The 17,421-nt window shown below is 39.6% G+C and overlaps 1 protein-coding gene across 4 annotated transcripts in view; it reads left to right on the forward strand.

Moving 5' to 3' along the window:
• robo1 (roundabout, axon guidance receptor, homolog 1 (Drosophila)) overlaps positions 1-17,421 on the forward strand; it is a 220,907-nt gene that overhangs the window by 57,143 nt on the left and 146,343 nt on the right. For all 4 annotated transcript variants that reach the window (XM_077610931.1, XM_077610936.1, XM_077610933.1 and 1 more), the window contains exon 2: positions 8,929-9,053. In XM_077610931.1, coding sequence (XP_077467057.1) covers positions 8,929-9,053 — 125 coding nt within the window. The remainder of the gene's footprint in view (positions 1-8,928; positions 9,054-17,421) is intronic.

Here is a 17,421-nt window from a genome sequence, read left to right on the forward strand (position 1 = left end):
AAGACAACTCGGCCGATATGGTAATTTATTTCAAAATAGAGAAAAGATAAACAGATAAAATGCTTAACAAAATTGATTTTGATGTCTGCGAAATAAATTCAAGAAAAAAATGAACCGTATCTTGCATAAAACGTGAAAAAACTCAATTGTGCCTGCCATTGCTCGCTCAGGGCGCCGCCATTTTACCTAGGGATGACAAACGAGAGCGCTACATTATCTCAGAAATAGCACGTGCGATTTTTCTCAAGATTTTCCCTTCAAAGTAACACATTTGTACTCCCTATTAAAACCATGAATATGGAGGTAAAAATTGCGAATCAGGGGGCGGCATATACGAGAGAAATTGTAACATTCAACGATTTTAAGGGTGCGGCTTATACGTGGAGGCGGAATCAGCAATATGAGAGTATTTTTGCATTCTACTTAGTACTGCACATCATTTCCACAGTAGTTGACTCCAATATAATGCAGCGCAAAGGCTTTGTGCTATCATTGACGGAAATGATTGCAGCGAGAGCTTTTCTTGATGGTGCTACAGCGTGGACATTGTGTGTCCTCTTTAATTACCTGCGGATGCAGATTGTTATTCACGCTGGGGGCAGTGGTGGTCCTCCACACAGACGCTCTCCCCTCCCAAATGGCTTCATCCCTCAGGGCACCCCGCCAGCAGCGATGTGCAAAAAAGCAGATGTTATCTGTATGATGTTAGGCGCCCAGTGTTTGTGCTAATGGTGAGCTGTTATTCAGTGCTCATTCACTATTTTTGTATTATTATCATACGGCTGTTGGTCGAGAGTAAGGTTTTCAGACTTTTAATTGAACATAATTGACAAAATCAATGCTTCAATGTTTCTTTGTCTGGCCAATCGCCAATTTGATACAGCATGTAGCTATAATGTTGCATTTAATTTTGCTTCAACAAAATTGTTTTTTATGTACACATGCAGTACTTTTCTTAAACAAAAATTTCAGGGTTTGACAGTTTCGGTAAGGTTTTCAAGCCAGGGTTGTGATTTTTAGATGAACATGTGTATACATGGCGTGGAGACCATAACTCCTCCCACTTCCTTGTAATGCGGAAGCACGCCATGTAGTATGATTCTCATTTGCATTCAAATTCTGGGTCTTTTTTTTTAAATAATGAGTCAATGAAGATACATAGATGGATACAATTGAGAAAGGCTTGTTTTGTCCAACTCCACGTAATGTTTTCAATTGCTCCCATTATTAATGATTGCAATTCCCCTTATTAAGCGCTTAAAAAAACATACAAATGCAATGCAGCACTTTTTTTCCTCACATAGGGCGTACTTAAAAGTCTAAAATGTTCCCCAAAGTGGACGGGGTGCCCAATCAGTATGCGCAAAATTCAAGATTCTGGTGATGGTGCTGTATTACACTGACAGCCTGACTGTCTGGGTACATTGCTTGCTGACGCGCTATGTTTATATAGTGAAAAGGTGGATGTGTGAAAGGGGAATGTGTGTGCGCATACCATACCATATTAGACATTTTCATCTGCTACCAGTGACCGATACAATCCGGATTAGAGCCGAAATGGGTAAAATGAGATCGGTTTTACACAAAAAACAACTTAAAAAATGGTTATATGGCGTACACAATTTGAAATGATGAAAAAACTAATATAATATGGGAAAAAAGTATAAGTGAACTGATATGAGAAGGTGAGGGAGTTCAGATTAATGTTTGTCAGATTTGTGTTGAATTTGTAATTTTTGCACATCCCTTTGACACCTTTGAAATTGAAGCTTTTGTGCCGTTTTCTACCATTAGCGCTATTAAAACAATGTTTGGAGATCCACTCTGCGCAAGTATGCATGTGTATGTGTGTGCACGGCTGAGCAGACAAGTATGAAATTAACAAGAGGGCCATCTCCAGAGGGCCCCCAAAACAAATTGGCACGTTCTATGAAGCAAATCTGGCGTGTGATTCGTGAACGTTCCATCGCCGCCATGAATATTCTGAACTCATTTTTGGCTGATGCCACGACTCTGTTCAGCCGCTGCAGGTGGATCAGGCGAGGGTCGATTTACAGCGGTAAACAAATGGGTGCCAACGACGACAGAGGTTGGTAATTGCCAATTTGACTTTCCTGGTAACGCTTGAGGGGAAGGCGAACACGGGGGGAGGACGCCATCGTATTTTGTTCGAAATGCTGGCGTGGTTACGTTTGTCATACCCAAATTAAAAATGAGTTTCCAGTTGTATTGTTGTTAGCTCTCTCAACTTGGGAAAATTGTTTAGCGCAGAGGTGTCAAACTCATTTTTGTCGGAGTTAGGCTTTTATCCCGAAGGCTGACAACTAGTTTGCCATAATTAATCGAATAATAAATTGGCAGCTTTTTTTTATTCTCATTTAATTTGTCCAAGTTCTCTTTTTGAGCCACTTGAAGGGAATTATTCTGTAGCATTTTCAATTTTTTTTAAATTTGTTTTATCATCATGAAATATTTTCTTTTATATATTATTTGTATAGAAAGGAAGATCAGAACTTTTTGGAGGGGGAAATGAGGGGAAAAGTGTGAATATTTTCTTGTATATTTTTGTACAAATTTATACAAAATATTTTGGTGAGTTAGATTTTTTTAATTTGTTTTATCATGAAATATTTTCTTTTATGTATTTTTTGTATTTTAGAAAAGAAGATCAGAACTTTTGGGGAAAAAATGAGGGGAAAAGCGTGAATATTTTCTTGTATATTTTTGTACAAATTTGTACAAAATATTTGGGCGAGTTAGATTTTTTTAAATTCGTTTTATCATCATGAAATATTTTCTTTTATATTTTTTTTTGTATTTTAGAAAAGATCAGAACTTTTGGGAGAAAAAATGAGGGCAAAAGTGTGAATATTTTCTTATATATTTTTGTACAAATTTGTACAAAATATTTGGGCCAGTTAGATTTTTTTGGGGATGTGAGAAATGGAATGCATTGCGTAGTCCGTAGTGGATTCATGATTGGAAAAGGGATTCAAATGAGCTTGTAGGATCAGAACTCAGGGTTCAGGCTATGATTTTAATTCAGCCTTACAAGATCACTGATTGGCTTTCCCATGATCCTGAATCCACAAAGCTTATGAGAAGAGGAAACCGGATAACAAAACGCAAACTCACACTGGCACTTTAAAGACCAAATCTGCTTAAAAGCAATTAAAAAGTCTCTTTTCCAATATATGTCTCCTTTTAAATTGTGCAAAAGCACGGCGCTCCTTCCTGTCTGTCGCCGTGCTAATCAACGGCAGCATTTGTTAATCTCTGGATTTTCTTTACGTATCCACTTTTAATTAGCCGTATGATTTCTGCAAGCTGATTAGGAGAACGTGTTTACTTGGAAGGGAAGATGAATTTGCATAGCTCAGGATAATTCATTACTTTCTAAATTGGTTTAAGTGTTACAGAAGTGCCGAAAAAAAGACTGCGATGTAAAAGGTTGGAGCAATGATTCGACTTAATTCACTGCCATTGGTGGTGATAGCTGTCCAAGCCATTTGAACGGGGAATGTCTCTCCGAGAATGTTCTTTTATTGAAATGCGTGACCGGACGTTTCGTCGAAAGACGTTTGGTCCCCGGACGTTTGGTCCCCGGATGTTTGGTCTACCGGATGTTTGGTCGACCGGATGTTTGGTCGACTGGACGTTGTGGGTAGACCGGACGTTTTGGGTAGACCGGACGTTTTGGGTAGAACGGACGTTTTGGGTAGAACGGACGTTTGGTCGCCGGGTTCGCTCGCTATCAAATTATGTTAACTGAGTTTACTGTTGATATTTTGATATTAGATATTTAGATATTAAACTCACTCTCTTTCTCATGATTATAATTTTGAGAGCTGGTTTCAACAGTAACAACCCGGCGACCAAACGTCCGTTCTACCAAACGTCGGTTCTACCAAACGTCCGCTCTACCAAACGTCCGCTCGACGAAACGTCCGAGTACCATTGAAATATGGTTCTTCTTTCACAATTGCTGTCTTTTTCCGGTTGGATTAAAAAACAAAAGTCCAAATCCTCCCGCCAAACGAACATAGGGAGTTCTTGTTATCATGTTTTATTTGTCTTGGCGCTGTTGTAGTTGGACTGCAGTAATCTTCGCTCCCCCCTCGCATGCGTTTCATGTCTCATATCACTCGTCTGAGCTTCGTTGGTGAGTTGCCGGAGCGTGAAAGTCTGCCACTTGTAGTTGTCAGAAGCCGACAGCGGCAGGAATTTTAAATTTTTTAAACATTTTTTTTTAAAACACCATTTGGACGGTCTCGCAAACACGCCTTCCAATCCGGCGCTAATTTACATGAGCGCAAATGAAGTGTTTAGTCATCTGGTGTTAACAAGCTCTCTACATGAGAAATGTGTTGGCTATTGCATATAAAGTAGTTTTAAAAATCCACAGTGAGTGCTGAGGTGCATGTTGTTGTGATACAATGGAACCTGTAGTTCTGTTGTATTTAACTTTATTAGGAAAGACAGTTCCAGATATATTCGCACCCGTGCCAAAGTCTAGAACCAGAGTGAAGATAAAACTATTATTCACTTGCCCAATTTCACTCATTTGCATATAAAAAAATTGTAACCTGAAACTTTCGTAACCTAGAGGCATTCGTAAGTAGAGGTATGACTACATCTGTGAGTTGCATAGTTATTCAGGGTTTACTAGCAGACAGTACTTGAAACTTTCAAACGACACTCTTGTCCGATACAACTAAAACTTGAATGTGGAAATTCACACGGGTGTTATGTAAGAAAAACTTTAGAAGTGAAGAAGTAGTAATCCTCAAAAATTCCCCGGACGACTTGTCAAATCCCTTTCAAATGCAGTTTGGCGAATCTCAACAGCTTTTATTTATGAACGCACATCTGCCGAGTGCGCTTATGACAATGATATGGCTGTTCACTGAAGAATTTATCACAACGGTGCACCTGAGTGAGGAAACATGATAAATATATCCAACTAAGTCTTTTAATTAAATCAAAGTTTGGGCTTCTTGTAGTGTTGCAACACTCAAGACCAGTTATGGCCTCGTCTAAACTATCAAAAGTCTTGGTCTCGGTGGGTTCTGGTCTCGCATAGCGTGGTTTTAATTAAAACAGTAGTTTCTCCTGAATGACTGAATCAAACACATGCGAAACAACTTCCCAGATAGCGAAAACGACCCGAACACACGTACGAAATTTCATGTACACTCTTTGTTACATGTCCAATAGCCACGAAAGGGTAGGCAGATTGCGTGAGGTTAAAAATTCAAAACAGCAATTCAATCCCATTGTTTTGAAGAAAGGTTTCCAGCTATAATACGAGTTTTAAGCATTTGTTAGGTTTTCAAACTAGGCTCTACGTTTGGAACTTCCGAGTGCCCTTCATCCTTTTGATGATCTATGTTTGTCCTGAGCGCAACATGTCCGTTTTTGTATGATGTATTCTGTTTGTTATGGGAACGTCAGGGCTAAACCGTACGATAATAGGGGTGGACCCCAAAAATCAAAGAACCATCCATCTGTCCTCTAACGACCTGGTCCGGCCGGCATTTATTCAAATAAATGAAGAGTTGTCAAAGATGGCAAACAGAATGGGAGCCACTTAGGCGGCGACTGGTCCACACGCTGCCCAGCGTTGGGCTAATCCATCACCGACTGGCGCGGGATCCCCGCGGGAAATAATCAGCTTTTAATTTATCACGGATCGAGCTCGGGGAGGAAGACGGATGGCCGTGGGGACGGACGCCGGGTTCCAAACGCCGGACCTGGCGTTTATGTCTGATTTAGACTGAGTGGCTGTTTGAAAAGCGTTTTGTTTGTTAATGGTAGCCGATGAAACGCTGTCTTGGTTTATGCAACGACAACACGTTGGAGGCCGGACACGGACAAATGAATGTTTTCTATGCAGTCAAGCCAGAGATTTAAAGGAAGCTTTACCAGCAGGTTAGGGCTTAAAATCAAACGGAGTAGATTTTTTTCTAGCCGAGGGCCAATGTTTGAAGACAGGGATGGGTTTTTTTAATGATTAGCTTATAGCTTTAAACAAGGATTTGTATTTTCAATTCGGTCTGCAAAATAAAGGGTTTAAAACCAGGATGAGGATCTCAGATAAGTATTTTAAACTAGAGTTAATGTTTTATTGAGGCATATTGTGGAGCCCGTGAATCGCAGATAGCATCCAATGTTTATATGAGCAAGGGTCAAGCTGACCTACCAAAAAAGATATCAGACAATGTGTTTTGGCCAGGTTTCAGGTTTTTCGAGTTTGGAGTAATGTCCGTTGTCGGCTGGGATTGGCTGCAGCACCCCCGTTACCCTCGTGAGGAAAGGAAGCTTGGGTAATGAATGAATGAGAGGATGGACGCAAGTGTTACACACCATAGTTGCTGTGATTGCCCCCCGTTAACCATTGTCTACATTTCATACTGTTCCTGAGGCTCCGTAACGACCATTCGGCAGGCCTACTCATTTTTTGCCGGTGAGCACTTGATGATTTACGGAGGACAGCCGAGTTACCCGCGGTCCGCTTTCCTCTGATGGCTTTACGCTGCCGAGGCAGGTTAATCCTTTCATTGTCATAAAGCGAGGAGTTGTGGTGGGCATTCGGGAGCGAGACGCTTCATCCGTTTTCATGAGGAAGGAGTTCGCTCGTTGACTCACAAGAACCACGTAAAGGAACGGAAAAATCCATCAAAACACGCATCATAGTTGGCAAGCGGTCGTCCAGCTCCTGAAAAAGTATTAAGTTTCTAGGGGTTATATTTCAAATATTGGTTTGATATTTGTGTTTCAGGTAGGGGTAACGAGTTGAAATTAGGGATTTAATTGTGGCTCTTCTAAGTTGTAGAAGACGGATGCAAGAGATGGAAACATTGGATTTAAGGGTCAGCGGAGAAGTTGCTACCGGAGGTCGTCTTGAGTTCAGCTTCAATGAGCTGGCTTAATCATGCCTTACTTCCTAATCAGGCTACCTTTGCTTTTGTTTTCGGCGGCACTGCTTCAACCTGCGCCAGCTCGGGATCAGGCGTGACCGGACGTTTCGTCGAAAGACGTTTGGTCGACCGGACGTTTGGCCGCCGGGTTCGCTCGCTGTCAAATTATGACAGAGTTTACTGTTGATATTAGATATTTAGATATTAAACTCACTCTCTCATAATTATAATTTTGAGAGCTGGTTTCAACAGTAACAATCCGGCGACCAAACGGCCGTTCTACCAAACATCCGTTCTACCAAACGTCCCTTCTACCAAACGTCCCTTCTACCAAACGTCCGTTCGACCAAATGTTCATTCGACCAAACGTCCGGTCGACCAAACGTCCGGCCGACCAAACATCCGGGGACGAAACGTCTGGGGACCAAACGTCTTTCGACAAAACGTCCAAGTACCGGATCAGGACTTTTCTGCTCTGTCTAGTGTCCGTCATTGTGAGAAAGTGGAGCTTTCCAAGCCTACTCACAATCAATATGCAGCGCATCAGTGTCTCTTCTGAATTTTCTTTGTGCCCTTTATGGGAAGGAGTCTGGCAGCTTTGCATTGCCTTGTCACCGCCAACCTAATAGGCTTCAATCAATTCAACGCGACCGTGGAGTCGAATAACGAGAGACAATAATGGCATTTCATTCCTCGGCAATTGAGCCACCAGCGACGGCGGTTCGGAAAACAAGTACCGTAAAACATTCATTTCCTTTCAGGATTGATTGGTTATCCTTGTGCTGATTCATATTTATGAATCCTCGAACAGGCGCCGAAACAATTATTTAGCTGTAATCATTGTCAAATGGGAAATTTTGCAGTTTTGTTTTCACTAGGACGTGCTACCATGAGATCAAAAACTCCTACAAACTCAAATTCTGACACTAACCCTTAATCCTAACATTTGACCAATAGCCCCAACCCAAAACTGAATTTTTAGTAACCACTTTACAAACTTGAATAAAGGTTCATCTGAGCAATTTTGACTTTTTCTCACAGCCCGCCTCTCAAAAACCTCAAATACAATCATGTAAAACTTCATTTATCTTGTATCTATGTATAACTGACCAAAATCTCATGTTAGTCACTATGATGTTGCTTGTATATTTCTTACCAATCCCCTTTTTAAAAAATTGGACAACTGCTGATCCCACTAAGATTTCCAAACCAGATCACACTGAATTTATTTAATCTAATGAAACGAGACAATAATCAATTCATAAAGGCCCTTTGAGGGAACCCATGACTACGATGTGGCCTATCGTAATAAATAATTTGACGCTAACCTTTTCCGATCCCTTACTCTCATTTCAATTCAAAACGCACATGTTACCAACACAAACATAACCAGTGGGCTTGTCAAAGGCATCTTAATTGGATATTTATCAGATCCCTCGCGCCAGTACCCTGCAGTGTTTATCGGCCATGATAATCGGGAAAACTACAGGGTCACTCTTTCCAAAGAAGTCCGTGGACGGGTGGTCTTCATTCAAACATTTTGCTCTTCATCTTTCCATCCAAATGTTGTAATTGTGTAACTGGATCCCCTCTTTTGCAACTCTGTGGGAATGAGATTAAATGGAATGTTTGGTGACGATAACTAGCATTTGATAGTCAGTTTTTGGGAAACATTTTAATTCCAGATATTCATGATAACTTCAATGGTAGAACTAAAATGCATGACTACCAACAATCCGTAATTTACAAAGACGATATGCTATGACACTTGCATAATATATAATCCAAGGAGTTTCACGCATGGAAACATCATTACAATGAGAAAATCACAATGCATGTCCAAGCAGAGTGAAGGTGTATAAGAAAGACATGACAAAAAATAGTGAGAAACTGGGAAAATCAGTTTTTACAATCAATTTCAAATGCAGGTATAGAACGAATCTATACGCAGTATGTATTGCATTTCTTTAGATTTTAATGGCATTGTCCATGTTTGTCTAATCCTCAGACCAATGCCCAGAGATGGTGTAAGAGTGATTGCAAGAATGCGTAGCACACGCTGGGGGGCCACGTCCCTCCTGATGACGGTCATCCTCAAGCTGGTGTGCTGTCAAGAGGCTCCCATAGTAGCAGGTAAGACCAGCGCTATCTCGCGTTAACATCAGCATGTCATTTCAATCCGCTTCTATTCATAAGAATGCTTGTCAGACTGTGAGTGTAAATGTATAAATGTCACTAGCTATTTTTTTTTCATACAATCTGATAGCATCGGAGGGTATTTTCTGTGTAGTACTTTTAAATTCAGGGTTTTCTCAATTGCATTCCAAGAAATACTCGTAAATTTAGTTTTGTCTTCAACCGCCAATGAGTGGTTTGGGTAATCACATCCGGAAACCGTTGATTGCAACCCTTACTGGAAAATGATAATTTAGTTTTAAGCACAAAGCAAGGCTTGATAGCCGAACCCTTTTCCACGTTATTGCGTAAACGGTACATTCTCTGCCAAACAATAGTTACAAAAGTTTGATTTTTGACTAGTCCAGCGCTTCTTCTTTTTTTTTTTTTTAAGTTATTGAAGTAATTTCCTCTAAAATAAATGGCCTTGCTACTACTTGGTGTGACTAAAAGAATGCATGGCATTACTTTGCATTCCGTATTCAGCTAGTTCTTGCCTGAGGGTGATTAAATATGTGGTTAATACGGCGTCCGTGAAAGCCTTAAATTACACAGGAGCCAAGCTGACCTTTTTTAAATTACGGAAGCGATTGTGCGAGACGACCGATGGGAAGTTTATAACCTGAGCTGCTAAATCCCAGCCCAGATGGATAGATGTCCTTAGACATGTTCTGTCAGAACCATTTTTGACCGTGTGACCTGTTGCGAACAAGCTAAAAACATGCCAAATATAAACTAGTGTTTGTGTTTAACGTCAATGGAACCCATCGCATCTGGATGGCTCGGTTCTATTTGCCGACTCAGCGCTATCGTATAAGATTTTAGCTGAAGGTCATCAGCTGCTGATCCAATTTGAAGCGAAAGCAAGAAAAATGAAGCATGAAGTCGCCCTTTTGGCATCACGATGCATGGCCATGGCCATTTTTCAAGGAGTGTTGGCACTTATCTGGAGTCCAAACCAATCTAGTGGCCCGCTTGGCGAAATCCACACAAAAGCTTTTTACAGATGAAAACGTCCAATTGAAATATAACTCCAATAGTTCAAGCTAGCTCATCTTGCGGAGTGAGTCTCGTATACTTTCTCGAGGGATGAGATCGCCTGTGGTGCTACTAAAGTTCTTTTTGTTGGATCTTGATTGTCTGGATTGGTAAACTTTGGTGAAACTTGGAAGTGCAGAAGGTGCTGAATTGGAGATTGGTCATCAGATCATTCCTCTTCATTCTTCTGAATTTGTGTAAGAGATTGGTCTCCTAGGATTTTAGGGTACCAGGATTCATTCTGCAGGCCATTGCTTCTTGTACATCGGTATCATAGTTTATTTGAGTTTCTAAGCGTAAAGGTGGTTTTCGGTTTCTGCTATGACACCCTGATGAGGTTCTGAGCCTTGATCTTCAACTGGAATGGTTGACTGCTAAGTGTGAAGTGTCTGAGATGAGAACCAGACCCCACAAATCTTAAACTAAAGCCCCTCTGCTAGAAAAGGTCGATCTCCACGGGAGATTCTGCTCTTAGCGATGGGGTGAAAAGCTCGGTCATGTGGGAAAGGCCTAGTGGAAAAAAAAACCACATGATATGCCTCCACATCGAGGTGTCCCACAGGGGAGGTGACCCTAGGTGTCATAATAGCGAGGGCTCGCTATTTCTTTTGCGCAAACAAGCAATCCGTCAGCTTTTCTTGTTTTGGCAGAAAATGCGGTTTTGCTCACCAGTGACCTTATTTATTTAATTTTTTTTTGTAGCCTCTAACAATTTCCCCATATCCCGTGAGGGAGGAGTCGAGCGACTCTTATCGTCTTCCAGCCTGTCGCCATTTAATTACGAGACGGGGGTACGAGAACACACTTCCTCATCACACTCCATCCACCCCCGGGCCACCATTTAATGATGCCCAATCTGCGGGGGGAGTGTGTGGCATTTGTTTTATTAGGATCATTCTGCTGCTTTTTATTTATACACTCCTCCATTGTGTCTAAGGATGACTCCGTTGGTGCACTCTCCTTGTTTTTGTTGTTTTTCTTTCTTTCATATTTCGCTTCTAGGCTTGAAAATGTATTGCCTTGACTTGAGTGCCTTTGGCTAAAAAAAAATATATATATATATATCCGCTTCACGTGTGTCAGATGTGATTTCACCTTCAGCGTGACGCTCCTAGCCGACCGCTGACAAGAAGATAAAACATCAGGCAGACAAAACAAAGCCCTTAAAGTAACATTTCATTTGCGAAACAGTCAACAGTGAATCTTTGCGGGTTCTCCAGCAATTACCTAGAATTCATAATATAAAATCTCTTTCCCATTTTTAGTTCTTGCATTAATAAAACAAAAAAAGCCATTACATTTGACATTATTCCTCTTAAATGCAATGAATGGCATTTAAATTGCAATGCTGTATTGCGCACGGGCGGCACAGGTTATTGATTTCCATAGAGACGCGACACGGGCACCTCTGTATCTCTTAACCCTGATTCTCATTCAGTCGATTCCCTGCAACCCCCCACGACCCCCCCACTAGGCGTACACCTTCCCCTGAGCATCCCTTTTTCGAGGGCTTTGTGCTGTGGGACTGCAGTAGCAGTGTCAAGCCACAAATGAATTTCTCTTCACACCCGTCTCTCCATTAAATAAAGCATTTATGTTGCATCTGTTCATGCACACCAAAACACACATGCACACTCGAGTATACTTTCTTGCAACTGCACTGTGTCTAACTTATTTACAATTATGTAAAAGTGATACTTCCCGATAGGAAGACCAATTTGTATCCCTTATGAAGTCAATTTATCTTCACTCTAAATGAAGAGTGTCTGTATTTTAACATAAATAAGTACACAGATGGATTCTAATAAGGTGGAAAACATTTTTATAATGTTGGAAGATGATTAGTTTGGGAATCTGGTCTGATTTTCTGATTAAAAATGGAAAATAATATGCGAGCAATATCATAGTTAATCAAATGCAGGCTGACTTCAGCTAACAGTCCATAAGTGTAAACTCTAGTTTGGGTTAACTGTGAAAACACATAAACACACTCCTAAAAAAGAAAGCTAATACTGTGATTTCAAATGCAGCGTACATTTCGTTTCTTGACTATTTTTTTGGTACCCGGGCAATTCATCGCCGGACACTTCGTTGCCAGACAGTTTGTTGCCGGACAGTTCGTCGACCGGACATTTCGTCGACAGACAATTCGTCGCCGGACACTTCGTCGCCAGACAGTTCGTCGAACAGACATGTCGAATGAATATTTAGTCGAAGAGCGTTTTTGTCGAACGGTTGCTTCCTCGCGAACGATTGTTTTGTTGCATAAATAATTTGTTGAAAGCGACCAACCAGGTAATTTCTCTCTCTCAAAATTATAATCACCCTAACCTTAACCACTAACCTTAACCACTATCCCCTAAACCTAATTCTAACCATTAACCTTAACCACTATCCCCTAGCCCGTGAAGAATTGTCCGTCGACGAAATGTCCAGTCATTCGGTAATAAAAAAAATACAATGTACTTCCATCGTGACTTAGCATCCACGTGTGTACATGGCACTGTTTTGAATTCATTTAGGTTGGCTACATTGATGTAATTGATAGCTGCCAAGAGATTTAATAGGACAGTTGTTTACTTTGAAAACACACCGCACGGTGTTTCGTTTTTCGTCGCAGCTTTTTTTATTCTCCCGTGTACTATATGACACACCTATAAAAAAAATTGAAAAATCTACCTTCTCACTCGTCACTCTTCCGCTTCACCCATTAACGCCACAGCAACAGAGACAGGCCGTTTTTCTTGACATTTATTCGGGGCTCACATCGCCTCCGAGGCACCTTTTCTCATGCAAAATCCGCAGACGCCAATTTCAGACGGACCCTTCAGACTGACGGACAAATGAAAGAATTTAAGCAGCCTCCTTTTGAAAATTGGCCAGTTGCTAGAATAGAGGAATCATCTCAAATGTGATTGCCAGCTCACAATTGAGGATGTTGAAGAATGGCATAAATAGGATGGACATTGGATTTAAAGTTCCAAGTGAATTCGATAGCAAGATAAAACCGCAATCCTCAGTGAGGATTTGTCCTTTGACAGCAAACAAATCTCAACGATCCTCCGTCCTGGACTCAAGAGCGTATTTTTGTGTCATGGTAAAAGTTTCAGAATCTCATGGCGTGATGGCAGTCAGGAGGCGCAGACATATCGCTTTTTAGTCATGCAAAAGGCGTCCAGCTAGGTTGCGATGATGGTAGTTTAATCTCATGCAAATCTTCTCTTCGGCACGAGGGAGCATAACCAAGGCAACCACGGCGTTTGCCTTGGCTTCAATTGTCTCGTTAAACTCCAGCGTTTACCCTGCGGACCGCGGGGGGCCGCTCGCCCGCATCACGTTTCCCGACTAATTGTGTTTCAAGCCTACTGAGAGCGTTTCACTTCTGTTGACTTGCTTGATTTTCTTTTGTTCTTTCCACTCCGAACGTGACGTGCATTCATCTTCTACGCAAGGACGGCTCGGTCGCTAGGTGGGGAAAAGCAGGCATTTTTTGTCTTAAAACAGAACTGTGGGCAAAACGTATTGTGGTCAAATAGGAGCCTTTATTTTTATCAAGCCCCTTTCAGAAAGGCTCTTAAGTCTGCTACCGTGATGATCTTTAAGCAGTTTTACACGTGAATGTGTGAACAGTATCCGTTGGTTGACTTGACTCCGCCCTCGTTCCCATTTCGCATGATTCGCATTGTCTGAATTCAAGCGTACATGCAACTCAATGGCATAGCTATGATGCAACTGTAATTGCATAAATGCATAAGGCGCACCTGATTACAATGTCCATTAGGTTATATATCTATATTTATCTATGTCAATCTATATATATCTATATATATATTTATATCTATCTATGTCTATCTATATATATCTATATATCTATTTATATCTATCTATGTCTATCTATATCTATCTAAATATCAATATATCTATTTATATCTGTCTATCTATTTATCTATCTATATATGTATAGATGTATATATGTATACATCTATACATCTATACCCCTATAGCTCTATACCGCTATACATCTATTCACCTATATCTCTCTATCTCTCTATAGCTCATAGCTCTATAGCTCTATCTATAACTATCTATATATCTATACATATATATATATATGTATATATGTATGTGTATATATATATATATATATATATATATATAAAAATATATATATATATATGTATACATACATACATACATACATACATACATACATACATACATACATACATACATACATACATATATACATAGATACATAGATACATATATATAACTATCTAATATCTATATCTATCTATATATCTATAGCTATCTAGCTCTATCTATATCTATCTATATCGCTATATTGCTATATCTATATATCGCTATATCTATATATCGCTATATTGCTATATCTATATATCGCTATATCTATATATCGCTATATCTATATATTGCTATATCTATATATTGCTATATCTATATATTTTTTCACACTTTTGTATTCAACTTAAGCTGTAACAGAAAGTTATGCTCAAACAAAAATAGCTTTAAGGTCATTTAGCACAACCATGATTGGTGCACAAGCCACTTGGTCATTTTTAGGAAAACAACCGCACATGCAATGATTAAGTAATGTTACCTCAGTTATGCCTTTTTATTTCTTTCCTGAATGTTGGCCGATGCTCGCGAGAACTTTCCAACCGAGAAAAAAAACAAGTGATGTTAAGGAAGCGCCAATATTTGGATCTTCTTGGAGCATTATTACATCAATCTTGTTTTATTCCCGAATCCTCTAGCGGCCAAGCTTGCCCACGCGTTGGAGATAACTTTTCCAGAGGTTTTTAGTGTGCGTGTTTGCGCTGTAAAATATTCATGCCGGCTGCGCTTCCAAAGGCGGGAGGTCAGGAGTATCGCGGGACGGGAGACGTGTTCAATTATGGAGCAGGTTGCAGTAACTTAAACATCATTCTCTCCCCGAAGACCACGCTGGGCTATGCCGCCTTCCTTTTCAATTCGCCCACGGGTAACGGCCTCGTAACTCAACGGGCGCCTTCGATAGGAGCTGCGAATATATTGTGCTTTTTTTATTTTTTATTTTTAGGAAATGAAATGCGAGCATTTTATGAGTTTCTCTTATCTCCTCCCTAATGTTCCTCCTCTCCTAATCTCGTCCACTCGAGCCACCGTCATGCCTCCGTATAAGCAATGTGTCGAGGTGGACACTGGGAGATTAGAGAGGTGAGGAATGTTCCTGTTCCCGCTTCAGATGACGACAGGACCAGAGGAAATATGAGAAATGAAAATTGGGCCGAGTCGGCAAAACAACTTTATGTATTGAATTCTCTCGTGGGGAATGCTGGGGATCTTTGAGATAAAAAAAGGGAATATGTGGTGACTTCAGGGGAGTGAGGTGAATACAAACAATCGCATTAAATATATTGATTGCGTACACAATTAAGTTGAAGAGGCAGATGCCAACCCAATTCACTTGTGGCGGAGTTCAAATATAACAAAAAACGTTGTTGAAAAATAAAATATAGTACCTATAGTATGCTAAGCAGTGCTATATGTTGTAATAAAACATGACATTCACAACAGCTGAATAGCCAGCATATCGTAATTAATATTTGTAAAATGTTATCACAAATGTTATATTCAAATGTATTGTACTTTAAAGTTAAATACAACTGAATAATGATGAACGCCTGAGTTCGGAAATTTCAACAATGCGCATTAATATTATGTTGCGCGTTATCATTTCCTCTTCTGTAGTATCTATAGTATACTAATCAGTGCTATATGTTGTTAAAAAACACGACATTCACAACACCTAAAATGCCAGGATATCGTATTTAATTTTTGTAAACAAATATTTGATGTTATCACAAATATTATATTCAAATGTATTGCACTTTAAAGTTAAATATAACTGAAGCAAATATTATGTTCAAATGTATTGCACTTTAAAGTTAAATATAACTAAAACAAATATTATATTCAAATGTATTACACATTAAAGTTAAACATAACTGAAACAAATATTATATTCAAATGTATTGCACTTTAAAGTGAAATACAACCGAATAATGATGCACCCAATAGTTCGTAAATTTCAACAATGTGCTTGAAGCAGCATAGTGGGGTTGCAAAAAAAAACAAAAAACATTTGTATTAATATTATGTTGTGCATTATTATCATTTCCTCTTCTGTACTGCTTATTCTGGGGTGCTCGAGCCTATCCTAGTTAACATTTTTTATCATAATTGGCTACATACTGAACGTGACTTTATTGCATCCTATTCTAATTTCCTCGACAACAGTCGTCGTGCCGCTTTGGCAAATACAAAACATGAAAATACCGCAACAGAGAGATTTCAGTTCCAAATAATAAGCATGTAACTGAAAGCATAACGGCTAATGACGGAACCCAATGAACAAAAGCAAATGCAGTTAAATGACTCTGAAACGCTAATCATGGCGTGCGGAGATGAAATTATTAAGTGGAAGGGATGTACACAAAAGACAGGCGGAAAATTAATACAATACCAAAAAAGCGAGGTGACATTGGCTTTTATTGGCCTACCCCGCCATCCTATAATGACGGGAAATCGCTGACGAGGGAACCCGGTGATCAGTCACTGCCGGGTGCCCGTCACGGTGGATCAAGGGTGCGGCGAGGACGGCATGGCCGGCCCTCGTAAAGCCGTTAAGACATGCCATCAGCGCAAGGGAACCCCCATGTTAAACTACATGCTATGCTACGCTATGTTATGTTATGCTATTTTACGAAGACAGCAAACAGTTCATTGTTGATGGAGTGGTGTCCCAATACTTTTGGATTTTGATATATAAATGTAAAATAAATCACGTTAATCATAAATTATTGTCATTTTTAAAGGATGTGTAAATATATTGCTTTTTTAATTGAAATATTTAAACGCTGCTCAAAAATATAAAGTATTTTAGTTTATTCCAAACTTTGTAACCAATTTTTGTATGTGTGTATATATATATATATATATATATATAATAATCCAGTTCAGATATAGGAATAAAATACAAATATTATTAAAAATTGTAATAATATACATTTAGGAATAACTGAAAATGCAAAGCCAGATCAAATAAATGCATAATATGAACTTCTAAGAGAAAAGTTACAATATAATAAATAAAATGCAAATCTTTTACGAAATGAACATTTAAAAAAAAGATATTACTATCCAGCATAAATACCATTTTGAATGTCAAATAAAAGACATTTTAGGGGGAGATACGATGCTTGAGTGAATGGGAATTAAAGCC

The sequence above is a fragment of the Stigmatopora argus genome, chromosome 10, assembly GCF_051989625.1.
Source record: "Stigmatopora argus isolate UIUO_Sarg chromosome 10, RoL_Sarg_1.0, whole genome shotgun sequence".
NCBI lineage: Eukaryota > Metazoa > Chordata > Actinopteri > Syngnathiformes > Syngnathidae > Stigmatopora > Stigmatopora argus.